General features: G+C 35.8%; 3 protein-coding genes across 3 annotated transcripts; all 3 read right to left on the reverse strand.

Annotated features, from left to right (window-relative positions):
* Positions 1-6,520: 6,520 nt before the first annotated feature.
* LOC149479632 (trypsin, alkaline B-like) lies at positions 6,521-8,232 on the reverse strand. Its single transcript, XM_089708336.1, has 4 exons — positions 8,193-8,232; positions 7,822-8,008; positions 7,107-7,362; positions 6,521-6,829 (listed from the first exon to the last, which is right to left on the reverse strand). The coding sequence occupies exons 1-4, from the start codon at positions 8,230-8,232 to the stop codon at positions 6,527-6,529; spliced, it is 786 nt and encodes a 261-aa protein (XP_089564462.1). The 3' UTR covers positions 6,521-6,526.
* A 2,144-nt stretch (positions 8,233-10,376) lies between these two features.
* LOC149479633 (trypsin, alkaline B-like) lies at positions 10,377-12,191 on the reverse strand. Its single transcript, XM_089708337.1, has 4 exons — positions 12,146-12,191; positions 11,775-11,961; positions 10,936-11,191; positions 10,377-10,715 (listed from the first exon to the last, which is right to left on the reverse strand). Exons 1-4 carry the CDS (start codon positions 12,189-12,191, stop codon positions 10,413-10,415), a joined length of 792 nt encoding a protein of 263 aa, XP_089564463.1. The 3' UTR covers positions 10,377-10,412.
* Positions 12,192-14,196: 2,005 nt separating this feature from the next.
* Positions 14,197-16,650, reverse strand: LOC149479634 (trypsin, alkaline B-like). Its single transcript, XM_089708338.1, has 4 exons — positions 16,605-16,650; positions 16,233-16,419; positions 15,068-15,323; positions 14,197-14,560 (listed from the first exon to the last, which is right to left on the reverse strand). The coding sequence occupies exons 1-4, from the start codon at positions 16,648-16,650 to the stop codon at positions 14,258-14,260; spliced, it is 792 nt and encodes a 263-aa protein (XP_089564464.1). The 3' UTR covers positions 14,197-14,257.
* Between the last annotated feature and the right edge of the window lie 880 nt (positions 16,651-17,530).

Genomic DNA, 17,530 nt, shown 5'->3' on the forward strand with positions numbered 1-17,530 from the left:
ATACCTTGATCGACTCAGTGAAAACAGTTCATTTAGCGCCGTAGTTGCTAAACTATTTTTACACGACCTACACTTTAGCCAAAACTTCCCCGCCAGATACCTTCTTCGAATAAATAGGGGAGGAAGACAAAGGTCATTTTCCATAACATGAATAGGGGTACTACGTATATAGCCACCTAATGAATGAATGAATGAATGAATGAATGAATGAATGAATGAATGAGAACTTTATTGTACACACCAAATTACAGACATTACATAAAATAGAATACACATAAATTGCACAATGGGCGACCTTATGGCTACAGAGCCATCTCTTCCAGGTAACCCAACCAAGGAAAGCAATGACAAAAACAACGAATACAGGTAGGTGGTGTATACTGAAGCACTGAAGCAATAAAAAAGATAAAAAATAAATAAATATGTATAATACGTACTAATAGATAAGAGAAAATACATAAATATATAAGGTCATCACCTATTACACGCAAAGCCTGGTTTTGAACTTTATCCAATTTGAGCAATGTACTTTTAGCTGCATTATCATATAAAAAACAAGCGAAATCTATTCGGCTACGAATGAGAGAAATATAAAGCCGTCTTATATGTTTTTGATGAATCCCCCAACCGGGGCCAGCCAATACTTTCAGAATATTAATATGCCGAGACACTTTAGCAACCATCTCCTCTATGTGTTTTTTCCATCTTAAAGAACAATCCAACCACATGCCCAAATATTTGACTTCATTCACTACAGGTAACAAATCGTTATCAAAACTTAAATCTACTAATGTTCTATTAGTTCCCCTTTTGAACACACACACTTTACTTTTTGAAGTTGAAATCGAAAGACCCAAACTATTTAGAAAATCAATAAAAATGTTTCCCGCTGATTGCACATCCTGTACAGCACGAAACAAATTTTTATTGGACGCAAATAGAACAAAATCATCGGCATATTGAGACATTTTAACACTCTGAATATTTTTACAAATTTGATACGTGGCAACGTTAAAAAGCAATGGTGAAATTGGGTCGCCTTGAGCTAAGCCCCGTCCGGTAGATCTCGTCACAACTCCACCCTCAGCTTCAATCCTGAGACGCCTTTCACTTAAATACGACCAAAGATAATTACAAATTTTTGACCCGGCTTCTACCTCATCTAAAGTTTTTAACAAAGCACTTATATCCAAGTTATCATAGGCACTTTTGATATCAAAGAAACAGGCTACAGTTGCAGCGCCTGTTGAAAAACTGGATTGAATATGAGACACAAGAAATGTAAGACTGTCAAAACAACCGCGAGAACGACGGAAACCAACAACACTATGGGAGAAAAGATCATTCGATTCAAAATGCCATTCTAGCCTTTTATTTAGAATTGAATGGAAAATTTTACAAATGCACGATAATAAAGCGATAGGACGAAATGCACCCGGAGTATTGACTTCGCAGTTAGGTTTAGGAATAGGAATTATCTTTGCTGTACGCCATTGGGAGGGCACAAAACCAGTTAATAAAAAGGCATTGTATAATTGAAGTAATAAAAGCTTCCCCATCATCGGTAAGTGTCGCATCATTGAAAATGAAATGTCATCACACCCCGGGGCAGTATCCGATTTTTTAATAGAATTATTTAGTTCTTGAATAGTTATTGCTGATTCTAGTTTAGTATTCCTGGACGAAAAGGTAGGTTGTGCAGGGCACACATACATAGGCGCTAGATTTACAAGTAAAGCCTCCGCCCTATCTTTACTTACCATGTATCCAGTCGATCTAACATGATGCCCTTTAAGCCACTTCATTTTACGCCACATGTCCGAAGATGAGGTGGAGAGATCAATAGAAGTACAAAAGCGCTGCCAAGATTTATTCTTTGCGATCCGAATAATTTTTTGAGCATTAGAAATCTTTTCTTTGAGTACGTCTAGATTTGCAGGAGAAGGACAGCTTCTAAATATTGACAGAGCTAAACGACGTTCAGCAACCGCCTTTGAAACTTCTGCATTCCAGTAGGGTTTAGGTTTAAATTTATCACAAAAGAATTGGGGTATTTTCTTATACGGAATTAGTCTATCAGCAGCAGATACCAAAGTATGTTCAAATAAATCATAAAAGTCTTGTAAATTTGAGGGAACATTAAAGTTATTAAATGATTGTTCTAAAAATAAAGTATAGGCATCCCAATCACAATTATTGAAATTCCTACGTTTAATAAACGATCGTCTATCATATGTGGACGATGACAGCTTTATAATTAAATGGTCACTTCCCAATGACTCGTTAGTGACTTTCCAAGAAAACAAAGTTGCCAAATCTGTAGAGACAAAAGATATATCAGGAGTGGATTGTTGTAGAACACCATCAACGAGCCGCAATCTTGTGAAGTTTCCATTGTTTAGGTAAATAAAATTATTATCTATCGATGCGTTCAGAACCTGTGCCCCTCTTTGATCAGATTTATAAGACCAACCAACATGGTGTGCATTAAAATCACCCAGAATTAAAGTTTTACCACCGAAACCAGAAAACACATAATCCCAATCATTTTGAGAAGTCGGGACAGTAGATGGGCAATAAACACTCAAAATATGCTCAATATGCCGACAATTAAGAATTTTAATATGCAACAATTCAATACCAACATTCGAACTTTGATGACTACTATAGATACACTTAACAGACTTATGCGTGAGAATAGCTACTCCACCATAACCATCTATTCTATCGGAGCGAAAAATGTTATAATCTGTTATTCTCAAATCAGACTCACGCATAATCCATGTCTCGCTTAACACAGCAATATGAATTTTTTCATGATTAAGTAAAGATTCCAAACTAATGAGCTTAGGGCGTAAACTTTGGCAATTCCATTGTATAATATTAATAATGCTAACTCGATCGTCATCATCCATTATTTTTTAATGACTCAAATAAATCTTCAATTGAAAAACTACTCACTACCTTAGATATAATCCACTGCGTGCACATTGTAACTATCTGATGAATTTTCTCGTCAAGTGATTGTTTACTAAATGCGACATTACACAACTTGGCCAAGAGGCGAAAGAAACTTAATCCTTCCACCAGTTCCTTTCTACCTTCCTCACTTAGTCTTGAAGGCTGTGGCTGTTGTTGTCTTTGAGGTGTGTGGTCTTGGATATCCATTTGTGCTGAAGATATATCCTCCATCGAGGGAAATGGCGTATCCCGTCCAGACATGGCACTTTTCTGTCTCCTTTGCTTCCGGCGGATACCAATATTTCTCGATGCAGCTGGCTGGGGGGTAGCAAACAGATGAGACATTAGATGTTCATTTTTTTCACCCACAACATCTTGATTCTCCATAGTGTCAGGTAAAATAGGGGGGGTAGGTTCGGGTAATTCTACAGGTAATGGGCTAGGAGGCACGTAAATAGTAAGCTTTTTTATAGGTACAGTTAAATTCTGACATTATCTCGCGTAATCTTCTTTCTTTTTTAAACACCGGACAAATTTTTTGTAGTGCCATGTGGTTACCAGAACAGTTAACACAACAGAATGATGTAACTGTACAGTTTTCATGGTTTTTAGCACACTTAGGGCAAACAACTTTCTTAAAAGGGCACACCAAACGCCTATGGCCAAACTTCCAACATCGAGAGCACTGTGTGACAGAAAAAACATAAGGATCCACATTGATACGTAAGCCATAAATGGATACATGACTGGGAAGAGCTGACCCTTTAAAACACAGTCGGATAGCTTCGCACTTCTCCCAAGAACTCACACCCTTGTCATTAAAATTTCTCTGATTTAATCTCTTTGCAGAAATTAATTCGATGTTGCTTGATATATTACGCAATAATTCCTCCTCAGAAACATCCAATTCAATATTTTTAATCACTCCATATGACATCCCCACCTCAGATGACCTTTGACATTTCCATCCCAAATCTTCAAAAGCCTTGCACTCGACAAAACGCTTTGCAAATCTCTCCTCCTCAAATGTAATGCTCATTTTATATTGTAATAAATATTTAATACGACATATACCGCCAATCTTATTTTCGCTGAATAAGCGAGCTAATGTGAACTGTTTAGGTAACACAGAACTGCTTGTGACAATTACTTCAATTTTTTCCTCCAACTCGTTTATGCTGCCTGCACGTACAACTTTACGCTTTCTAGAAACAATATTCCAATCCTCCTCCGACGAATTCTCCTCCCGTATCCTCGACCTCTTCCTATTCACATCCTCCGTTCCCATATCTAATACATCACCGCTTTCAATAATACGTTCCTCCGATCCGCTTACATTAATCTCCGCAATATCAACTCCACCAGCTTCGCCCGTATTGTCTAAGACATACGGCTCGTTTTCCATAGTGCGCTGACTCGACCCGGCCGCGGGTCGAGCCGTGCAAAGAAGTACGTACGAAGATAAGACAAAGCTAGTACAAACACAACCAATCAGAAGGAATGCGAATGCACAACTGTTTTTTCAAACTTAAAATGTCTTTATGTATCATACATTGCACTTGTAAGATAATACATACACACACATATTAAGAAAAAACACTATTTTTAACATTCATGATATTTTTGATGTCATTTTTGTTATTTAAACTAGTTAAAAAACAGTTTAAAAAAGTTCTGTCTTGGACGTCCGTGTGTCTGTATGTGCGGAGGATTTTCTTGTTAACACGATAGCGACCGAAATAGGTACTTTACTAATCGAGTCTTTTGCACGCCTCATAAGCGAAGCGTTGAGGTGGGTACTACTGTCACTTCGCGCAAAACATCTGATTTTTCAAACTTAAAATGTCTTTATGTATCATACATTGCACTTGTAAGATAATACATACACACACATATTAAGAAAAAACACTATTTTTAACGTTCATGATATTTTTGAGAGATTGCTTAAAGTTATTGTCTGATCCATGTTATTTTCTCTGTCTTGCCACAAATCGCACACACACACGCACACACACACACACACACACACACACGCACGCACACACACACACATTTTCACACATAGTTACACACTTATAAATAAAGGCGTTAATATAGGCGCAGATTTCATTTAGTTTATAAATTAATAAATAATAAATAATAAATAAAAATGTAAATTTAATCTTAATATGTATAAATAATGTTTTATCTTTATGTATAAATAATTTTGATTGATAATATCAGATAATTTTTAATACCTGAAATATAATGAGTACCACTTACCTTATTGTGTAATCAGGAAGGGTTGCAGGCCTACGATACAAGCTGTCTTAGTGTAGGTCTGCAGGTCATATTATCTTTTTAATCATCAGGTCCTATTATAATATCCCTGTATTTTTATGTTTAATTAATTAAGATAATTATTTCTATGTATTTAATTTTGTTTTTATGGTGAATAAATGATTATGATTATGATTATGATTTTTGATGTCATTTTTGTTATTTAAACTAGTTAAAAAACAGTTTAAAAAAGTTCTGTCTTGGACGTCCGTGTGTCTGTATGTGCGGATCCTTTTTCTTGTTAACACGATAGCGACCGAAATACTTTACTAATCGAGTCTTTTTTTTTCTCTTACACTTGAGTATGCTCAGGAATAGAACCCTTTCGTTTTTCAGGGTCTGATTCGATGTGGTTTAATTGTTATTAAATAAACAAAAATAATAATTAATAAATAATTATTAAAAAAAAATATGAGGCGTGCACTTTTGGATTTTCCAAATTATTTTTTTATCTTATAAGGGTATATTTTATATCAATGTGTTTACTTTTATTTTGGTAAATAATCTTTATTGCGCTCTGATTTCTTCTTCTGTTTCACCTTGCTTGGTCTAACAATAATTGTCACAACCATATAATTTATTTAGCAGAATCGGAAGCAACAACATATTCTGCTTCAGTGGTAAAGACGGTAATCGTCGTTTGCTCTGATTGGAGCATGTTATTGGTCTACCCAATGAAAAAAATATATATGACGGCGCCACCATCTAAGCTTTAAAAAATAACGAACGGCGAACCAATTTAAAGCAGCGCGCGCGCACGAGGTCATTCGTTCGCCGACCGTTGCCCAGTGCAGTGCATCTATCACGAGCTTACTATAACTTATTTGTGAATGGTCATAATGTAATACCAAGTGATATTTTAGTGAAGACCTTCGGGTTCTTTTACTATAAAAATATTATTGCTCGGCGTGACACTGAATAAAAAAAGAACCTATTATATAAGAAAAGCGACTTCATGATAGACATTTTTATAAATTACTACATTTCCATCATATCGTCTTCATATGATTACATTTTCTTATGTCTCATTCATCAAAAAAAAAAAATTATCCATCGTTTCAAATTTGGAAATAAATCTGTCTATCTAACTGTAAAATAAATAAAACATTATTTTCCAACATTCAGTAAACTTTTTTTGCTTCCAGGTAAACTGACACTTAGCGAGATTAGAATGAAACAAAGCAGTTCTATATTAATACCTCTTTATTTTGCAAGAATTTTCAATCAACAGGGTCAGGATGCTTAATTACCGAGCATTAGCGATAATCCAATCAGAGAAAGATGCGACAGAAGCGCTTACACCAGGGTGATAAGGATCACCACAGTTATTTCCAAAGGACACTATACCAATTATGACACCATCAGCGTACAGCGGACCGCCGGAGTCCCCTTGACAAGCATCACGACCACCCACGTCGAGGATTCCAGCACAGATCATGTTGTCATTGATTGACGATGATACACCGTCTCCATAACGCCTTGCACACAGTTCTCTGTTTATCGTGTAAAGGCTTACATGTTGAAGAATGAATGGTGCCGGCCCATTAGTCTGAAATAGGAATTTATCTTTTGAACTCAATTTCAAAACAATTCATTCGCGTAAACTTTTTTCATTACCAGCGATTCGGACCAGCAATTCTACCGGGAAGAATAGGAAAGGAATTAAATAGTAGCAAAGTTACTCATGCAAGGCATGAAGTAACTTTGCGCATACGACACAAATAAAAAATAATTTAAAATTAACTATCAGCTGTGATCAGCACTATTAATGTATCATAATATATAGTTACTTAATGCTTGTGAAAGCCAATGAAATGTGTACTCACGTAGATATCACCCCAACCAGCGTGCACAACAGGATAATTGTCTGGCACAACAAAGCCCTGGCGGGCAATTGTACCCTTTTGGATATACGGCGAGTACACCACAGGAGTGAGCAGTTTCATGACGCTAATATCAGCGTCGTGGCCAATTGCTACGCCGTAGTCGGGATGATTGCGCACTAAGTCTATGTAGTGCACGCTTCCACCAGTCATACGGTAAGTGGAACCTGCTCGTATACGCATGGACTCCACTCTATGACTGTAATAGACAATTTCATTAATATAACAATTTAAGCTTTTTATGTTTATTTTAAAACAATTTCACAATTTAATTTAATACTAAATACCTACTTTATACAATAAAAGTTTAAATCTACACGAAGAATAATTTAACAATAAATCAGATTGATTTCCTTTATAATATCATGGTTAATGGTTATTAAGCGTTAACAGAAATGTTTAGATGTATCTTCGTCATTTTTTCTATCTACTCTGATGATGGGTTGATATTACCATAGAAGATAGAAGCATTATGACATCAAATCATTGTCAAAGTAGAGTATAAAATATCCTAAAACATAATATCTACAAGCATAACTTATTAACTGCGGTAGATCGAGGAAGGCATTATGACATACTTTTTGTCCAGTGGCCCTGAACGAAATAAGATATTTTACGTACAGGTTGTGACAGTTTGAAATTAAATAATAATAATTACTGATGGGCGAAGCAATGTGCAGCTGTAAGAATCCAGTAAGTAGTTAAGATGTTAGCTGCACAGTCCTGATTCCAATTTCCATAAGAGGGGTCAAAATATTCCAATTGTACCAAAGATGGATATTTCTCAATGATTGTGTCTTCACCTCCGACAATACGAGTGTCTGGAGTTTCAGATTGAGAAATTGCTGCAAACAAAAATATTTTCTTTAGGTTTATTATTCTTTCTAAAAAAAAATACTCGACGTATGTTGATGATTTTACATTAATATTTACGGTTATATATTAGACTCGTGAGAATTAAACCACGCGGCACAGACACTGCTACAGATACAGTATATTATAATTAGGAAAATAAAAATAACTATTTACCTGCTAGGAGCAGAACACCCAGAAGCGGCAAGTACGACATCTTCATGGTTTTAGTTATTAAATTTGAGTTTTTTTTTTATTTAAATATGATTCAGATGAGATATGCAATCGTCCACTATCTATAATTACGACGAATTTGTATTATATAAAAATATTATCTATATGCATATCAAATATTATAAATGATTCATTAGACTGGTTATTAGGGCGAACCTCGCACTTTGTTGTCCGTTTGTCTGTCAACGCATTGAGGTATCAAGCTGAAATTTATATGGAATACTCAAACCTACGGTCTCTTCAAGCTATGAAAAAGCGAAACTTATAAGCCAACGCAATCAAAAGATACAGCCGTTTATGTTGCAAATTATCGCAAATTTCGACATTCACATGGGAATCAAAATGCTCATTGTACTTGCCGTGAACACAGACTCATGAAATTTGGTTTAAAAGCAATGTCTTATATCACAGATAAAGGAAAAATTGCTAATTCATACATTTTAGATATAGAACATAATACAAAGTAGGGTTGTTCGGGGCCCTCGGTACGCGAATCGAAACTCGCACTTGGCCGGTTTTTTTTTCAAGGATTTCAAAAATTTAGCTATGTAGGTCACGCATCTTCGCTTAAGTGAGCCAATCAGTTGCACGGAGTTTTTCCTAGTCTTCATAGTTTATTGTTTTTAGCCAGTTCATTGTTGTGTTTTTAAGCCACAGCAAGTTAATCTAGTTAGTACTAAATATATATAGCTAAAAGGTACAGCCCAAACCACTGGACGAATCAGGCTGAAATTTGACATCTGCCGAATCAGGCCTAGACATCTGCTATGAAAAGATTTTGATAAATTCTACCCCCTAAGGTATAAAGTAGTGGATGAAAGTTTGTAATTGTGTTTGTAGTTTCTGATATGATTGTATAATGTATATAAGCTAAGTTAGCTGGATATTGACGTCTTGCAAAAACATTTTTAGTACAATGAGTTTTAATTACCTTCTTCTTTCTACTTTTGAATATATGGTATCTATATAATATGTATATATGGTAATATTATGGTGTTAATAAAATGTATTCTTAGTTGTCTGACTGATTGTATATCGCAAAGTTTATGGAGATCTGTCGTTGGAAACCGCAGTTGCCCAAATATTAAGGCGGTCTAAATGAAGTCATCCTGATTGATCACCGCTTAGGATGGCATTAACATGACTATATGAACAAAAAAATAGATTAAAATGCATATTATTATTACAGGATATTTAAGATTATAAGGTTTTATTTTATTTTTTTTTTGTAATTGAGAAGCATTTGTTTTTTTAATATGCAAAAGGATTCATATAATCCAATCGGAAAGTTGGAAATACCCTACAAAAAAATACTGAAATCCATAAATTCTAACTAAATACTATCGCCGTATAATCTGCGTATGTGTAGACTTTGTGTATGTGTGTATTCCATTTACAATACTTAAATTGGTCTGACAGGCGCGGTCTCAGCGTGACATTTTGGGGGGGGTCACACAGCTGGAAAGGTATGCATCCCCCCCCCAATCGTACTCGCCAAATATAGTATTCAATAGAAGTGATAAGCAAAAACTTGAGTAAATTTCTATACATTTTTTACTTATTTTTAAATTTTACAAAGAAAAACCGGGCAAGTGCGAGTCGGAAGCCGTTAGCTGCAAATTTTCGCTAATTTCGACATTTGCAAGGGATTAAAAACAGGTTTAAACAGAACTTTAGATGTGCGAGTGACTCCGATTCGCACTTAGCCAGTTTTTTTTTATATTGTACACATGTTGTACAACAGTATAAGATTTTTTTTCTATTTTATCGAGTACGATTTTGGGGGGGGTCATGTCCCCCGTGACCACCCCCCTGGGACCGCGCCTATTTGGTCAGTTAATTTATATACACTAAAAAGAGAGTTGGTCTGAAAACCGTTTCCCTGTGGTACACCACAGGTAACGCCTCTATCGTTGCTTATATAATTTTCTATTTTTACTCATTTTGAGCGCTGCGCTCTGTTAAATAACTTTCCACTCAATTAAAAGATGTACCACGGAAGCCTGTTTGCTGCACCTTATGATAGTACAATATTTTATTTTTTAAATAACGATGTTTACGGTAACGGTAACTTTAAGCAACTTTAAAAATCATAATGAAACAATTTAGTTTGATATTTATACGTCTTTATTCATCAAGAATTCGTCAAGCAACTGGATCTAATTATCGAGCATTCGCGACAATCCAATCAGAGAAAGCAGCGACAGAAGCACTGACACCAGGGTGATAAGGATCACCGCAGTTATTTCCAAAGGACGAGATACCAATTATGACGTCATCGGCGTACAGCGGACCGCCGGAGTCTCCTTGACAAGCATCACGACCACCCACGTCGAGAATTCCAGCACAGATCATGTTGTCAGTGATTGATGATGATACACCGTCTCCATAACGCCTTGCACATACTTCTCTGTTTATCGTGTAAATTTTTACATGTTGAAGAATGTATGATGACGGCCCATTAGTCTGAAATAGAATTTTATCTTTTGAAATCAAATTCAAAACAATTCATTCGCGTAAACTTTTTTTACTACCAGTGATTCTGAATGACAATTCTACCGGGAAGAATCGTGAAGGAATTCAATAGTTACTCTATACAAAAAAACTTCGCGCATACTACACAATTGAAAATAATTCAAAATTAGCTATCAAAACTATTAATGTATGAAAGCCAATGTATACTCACGTAGATACCACCCCAACCAGCATGCACAACAGGATAATTGTCTGGCACAACAAAGCCCTGGCTGACAATTGTACCCTTTTGGATATACGGCGAGTACACCACAGGAGTGAGCAGTTTCATGACACTAATATCAGCGTCGTGGACAATCGCTACGCCGTAGTCGGGATGATTGCGCACTAAGTCTATGTAGTGCACGCTTCCACCAGTCATACGGTAAGTGGAACCTGCTCGTATACGCATGAACTCCACTCTATCACTGCAATAGACCAATCCATTAAGTTTTTTAAAACACTAATTAGATGTAATTTTCTTTAAGGAGACCACAAGACCTATAAGACGCATGCAGACGTTTATACAACGAACATGATTATCACCTATCTACAACATTTCGACGGTCGCAGCTAGCTCTGTCGGTACACAGGGTCACACGCACACATGCGTCGGTGTATGCTCAGAAATAATAATATGCGATGTACTAAACAAATTTTGATTGTATTGAAAAAAAATGAACCACAAATTTTGTTGAAGAATAATTGGACTATAAATCAGATTGATTGCCCTTATTATTATCATTAGCACGGTTTTTAATCGGACAGAAATGTTAAGAGGTATCTTTGTCATTATTTTCTATCTACTTTGATAATGGGTTGATAATATTATATTAACATTATCATGTTATCAACACATTATCAAAGTTGAATTTTAAATTTCCTAAAACATATATCTACAAGCATATCTTTTTTACTGCAGTCGATCGAGGAAGAGCCACTGGACATGCTTTTTGTCCAGTGGCCCTTAAATAAGGTATCATAGGTTTGAATTAAAAAAATAATAATTACTTTTCGACGAAACAATGTGCGGCTGTAAGAACCCAGTAAGTAGTTAAGATGTTAGCCGCACAATCCTGAGACCATGTTCCATAATAAGGGTTTAAATATTCCAATTGTACCAAAGATGGATAATTCTCAATGATTGTGTCTTCACCTCCGACAATACGAGTGTCTGGAGTTTCAGACTGAGAAGTTGCTGCAAACAAAAATATTATATTATTTAGGTTTATTACTCTTTCACGAAAATATTACTAGCAATATTTTAATGATTTACAGTGATATTTACGGTTTTACATCAGACTAATTAGACATTAGCTATAGAAATTCTGGATCTTCTGGGTTCGTCCACGGGGTAAGCGAAAATTAAAATAACTGTTTACCTGCGAGGAGCAGCAAGCCCAGAAGCGGCAAGTACGACATCGTCATTGTTTTAGTTATCAAATTTGAGTTTCTTTACTTAAATATGATTCACAAGATAAACAATCGTCCACTATCTTTAATTACGGCGAATTTTGATTAAATAAAAATGTTGTCTTCATGCATATCAAATGTTGTAAATGGTATATTAGGCTGGTTTTGTTTTTTCAAGGATTTCAAGGATTTTAACTCAGGCATCGCCACTTATGTGAGCCAATCGGTAGCAATATAATTTTCCGTTCTTCATAGATTATTGTTTCAAGCCAGTTCATTGTTTTGTTTATTATTCACAATAAGTTAATCTGTTAATGTTCAACATATATAAGCTGACTTATGAGTTGGATATTAGCGTCTTGCAAAAATATTTTTAGTAAAACGAGTTTTTAATTACCTCTTTCTTTATTCTTTTCTTTGCTGTTGATACAATTGTGTTTTTTTACGTGTTTGAGGGTAATAAATAAAATGTTCAGAAGTCACCTTGGCATACGCTTTGTAGACTTGACTCTTTAGCTCCCCCAAGATAGGGATACAATACGCTAGGATATATTGTACTAACGACTTGTATATTTGATTCGTAAGCTTATGTGAAATTATATTATGTCTAAAGAAGTAAAAATCCAGATGAGTTTACGTATATCGTTCATATTATTGTAGTTCATGTGTGTCTTTTTCGAGTTCAATTAATAAAAAAATAGTTATTTGCAATTTCTTCATATTTTGTATTTAGAACGGATTCGCGGATTCTCTTCTTTAGCGTTTCTGCGATTTGTCTAGAGGCCCTGATTATACTATGAGAATTTGACATCCATTCTGAACCATCAGTCCGTCAGTCAACCGGTTAGACGATAATTCTCCCGTCATTCTGAGCAGACTGATGGACTGAACTGACGCCAGACTGAGCGTGTAACCTACACTAACTACCTTCTACCTACCTACCTAACTTAGAGCATTCATCATTTTTTCTATTCTTTATAAATTTATATTCATAAAGCATTTGAATGCCATAAAATCAAAAATATCAAATTCAACAAGAAGGTCGTATTCCATCGTTACAATATTGTATTCATTGAAAAATGTTTCGTATTGGTCGAGATGGTCGTTAACCATCTCAACAGATGGCGCGCGGTGTGTCCCTTAGATACATAAAACTGAAAGAATAGAATAAATTCGATCGCTCTGGCGGGTGAGTGAGTGAGTGGCTGAGTTGAGCGCTGAGACAAACGTCAAAACGAAAAGGAATAGAATTCGCTAGCGATACCAGTTGTGATAAGCGTATGAAATTATTTCGCTAAAGATTAATTGTTCACCCTACCAACAACGAAGACGACCACAAACATAACTTTCATCCAGTCGCAATTAAACAAAATTCTGAAAAACACACTTAAAAAAAATATTAAAATTTCCTGTCGTTCGGGTTATTGGAATTCTTTTTTGCGAATGCGGTGGCTCCTAGAAAAAAATGTACTATAAGTTTTTTATAGATAATTTTATGATCTACAATTTTGGTTCCAGGTGATTCTATGATTAACTTATCGTCTCGGCAAAAATCGCAAAAAACCTATTTTTTATTAATTGACCTAGAAATTTTCTTCTTTCCGAGTACCATTATGTCGGGAAATTTTAATATTTTATTTTGAACGAATTTTGTCTGGATGGGAATTTTGGTCGTTGTCGTCGTAGTCGTTGTAGAGTAGTCGTTGTAGTCGTAGTGTGACCGAACCATTACTAAAATGTCATGAGCTTCTGTCAATAATTGGCGATAGCAGTTTCTATTCCTTAGCGTTTATTCTATTCTCTGCCATTAGTCTCGACCTGCAGGTCAGGCATGCGCCCCTGATTGGCGTGAAAGGATGCGAAAATTCGAGTCCCGCCTCATGACTGAATTTTTTCTAATCCTTATAAATTTATATTTAAGAAGGACAGTTATTATTTTAACCTATATGTATGTATTTATATGTTTTTTGCTTTCAGGTAAACTGACACTTAGCGAGAGTGTTAAAATGAAACAAATCAGTTCTATATTGATACCTCTTTAATTAGCAAGAATTTTCAATCAACAGGATCAGGATGTTTAATTACCGAGCATTAGCGATAATCCAATCAGAGAAAGATGCGACAGAAGCGCTTACACCAGGGTGATAAGGATCACCACAGTTTCTTCCAAAGGACACTATACCAATTATGACGCCATCAGCGTACAGCGGACCGCCGGAGTCCCCTTGACAAGCATCACGACCACCCACGTCGAGGATTCCAGCACAGATCATGTTCTCAGTGATTGATGATGATACACCGTCTCCGTAGCGCCTTGCACACACTTCTCTATTTATCGTGTAAAGGCCTACATGTTGAAGAATGAATGGTGCCGGCCCATTAGTCTGAAATAGGAATTTATCTTTTGAACTCAAATTCAAAACAATTTATTCGCGTAAACTTTTTTTATTATCAGCGATTCGGATTGACAATTCTACCGGGAATAATCAGAAAGGAATTAAATAATAGCAAATTGCGCATACGACACAATTAAAAATTAATAAAAAATTACCTATCAGCTGTGATCAGTACAATTAATGTATATATAAATAAATAAATAAATATTATAGGACATTATTACACAAATCGACCTAGTCCCACAGTAAGCTCAATTAAGGCTTGTGTTGTGGGTACTAGGCGACGATAAATATAATATTTAATAAATACATATATAGATAATAACACCCAGACCCAAGAACAAATAATTGAGTTCATCACACAAATATTTGCCCTGACCGGGGATCGAACCCGGGACCGTCGGCTCAGTAGGCAGTTACTTTACCACTGCGCCAACCGCGTCGTCAAAATATAGTTACTTAATGCTTGTGAAAGCCAATGAAATGTGTACTCACGTAGATATCACCCCAACCAGCGTGCACAACAGGATAATTGTCTGGCACAACAAAGCCCTGGCGGGCAATTGTACCCTTTTGGATATACGGCGAGTACACCACAGGAGTGAGCAGTTTCATGACGCTAATATCAGCGTCGTGGCCAATCGCTACGCCGTAGTCGGGATGATTACGCACTAAGTCTATGTAGTGCACGCTTCCACCAGTCATACGGTAAGTGGAACCTGCTCGTATACGCATGGACTCCAATATATAACTGTAATAGACAATTTCATTAATATAACAATTTAAGCTTTTTATTTCTTTACTTTTACAAACAATTTTACAACGTAACTTAATACTTAATACCTACTTTATACAATAAAAGTTTAAATCTACACGAAAAATAATTTGACAATAAATCGGATTGATTGCCTTCATAATATCATGGTTAATGGTTATTAATTGTTAACAGAAATGTTTAGATGTATCTTTGTCATTTTTAGGGTTCCGTAGCCAAAATGGCAAAAACGGAACCCTTATAGTTTCGTCATGTCCGTCTGTCCGTCTGTCCGTCTGTCCGTCTGTCACAGCCGATTTACTCGGAAACTATAAGTACTACAGTGATGAAATTTGATGGGAATATGTGTTGTATGAACCGCTACAAAAATATGACACTAAATAGTAAAAAAAAGAATTGGGGGTGGGGCCCCCCATACATGTAACTGAGGGATGAAATTTTTTTTTTCGATGTACATACCCGTGTGGGGTATCAATGGAAAGGTCTTTTAAAATGATATAAAGTTTTCTAAAAAACATTTTTCTTAAAGTGAACGGTTTTTGAGATATCAGCTCTCAAAGTCGTAAAAAGTATGTCCCCCCCCCTCTATTTTTATAACTACGGGGTATAAAATTCTAAAAAAAATAGAGGTGATGCATGCTAATTAACTCTTTCAACGATTTTTGGTTTGATCAAAGTATCTCTTATAGTTTTTGAGATAGGTTGATTTAACTGTAATTTATTATATTTGCTGCTACGGAACCCTTTGTGCGCGAGCCCGACTCGCACTTGGCCGGTTTTTATTTCTATCTACTCTGATGATGGGTTGATATTACTATAGAAGATAGAAGCATTATGATATCAACTCATTGTCAAAGTAGAGTAGTAGTAGATAATAATAATTACTGATGGTCGTAGCAATGTGCAGCTGTAAGAATCCAGTAAGTAGATAGGATGTTAGCCGCACAATCCTGAGACCAAGTTCCATAATAAGGGTCAAAATATTCCAATTGTACCAAAGATGGATATTTCTCAATGATTGTGTCTTCACCTCCGACAATACGGGTGTCTGGAGTTTCAGACTGAGAAGTTGCTGTAAACAAAAATATTATATTTTATAGGTTTATTACTCTTTCACGAAAATTTTACTGGCCATATTTTAATGATTTAGTGATATTTTCGGTTTTACACCAGACTAATTATTATACATGAGCTATAGAAATTCTTGATCTTCTGGGTTCGTCCACGGGGTAAGCGAAAATTAAAATAACTGTTTACCTGCGAAGAGCAGCACGCCTAGAAGCGGTAAGTATGACATCGTCATTGTTTTAGTTATCAAATATGAGTTTCTTTACTTAAATATGTTTCACAAGATAAACAATCGTCCACTATCTTTAATTACGACGAATTTTGATTAAATAAAAAATATTGTCTATATTATGCATATCAAATGTTGTAAATTGGTAATAAATAATGTATTAGGCTGGTTTTTTTTAAGATTTCAAGGATAGCTAAGTCAGGCATCGCCGCTTATGTGAGCCAAGTAGAAATGTTATTTTCCGTGTCTTCATAGTTTATTGTTTCTAGCCAGTTCATTTTTTGACATGACAACATCTTATAATTCGATAGAGCCGGCTGCACGCACGAAAAACATGACTCATGCGGCGTTACCTCGCTCTGAGGCGTTCCATGTAAGGCTTGAAGTGCAAGCGAGAGCGCGGAACGAGCGACAAAGAAGCACAATCGGACGTTGTCACGTTCAACTATCGTCAGTAAACCGACTTTACAGACAACTATTTTTTTTTTATTTTGAACAAATTTTGGCTGGATGGGAATTTTGGTCGAGGTCGTCTTCGTCATTGTGATCGAACCATTACCAAAACGTCAATTAGTAGCGATTGCGGATTCTATTCCCTTTCGTTTTGACGTTTGTCTCGGCCCTCTGATTGTACTATGAAAATTTGACATCCTTAGAGCATTAAGAGCAAACAAAAGAGCAATTTTTCCATACAAACGTAGTCCCCTGTTTCCTTCCTGGGTTGTGCCAGTAGAGCAATATATTTTGTACTATTTAATCTATGGTAACTTTAGCCATGTTTCCTTTTTGTCATATCTTAATTATTAAAAAAGATATGAATCTTTCAAAACGTAAGAAATAGGACAGATTTTCCGTTATGTTCCGTCTTCCATAGAACTAATTTTTT

This window comes from Colias philodice, chromosome 20 (assembly GCF_061535455.1).
Source record: "Colias philodice isolate Cphi_HAF_F1 chromosome 20, ilColPhil1 Martin Lab GWU primary, whole genome shotgun sequence".
Lineage (NCBI taxonomy): Eukaryota > Metazoa > Arthropoda > Insecta > Lepidoptera > Pieridae > Colias > Colias philodice.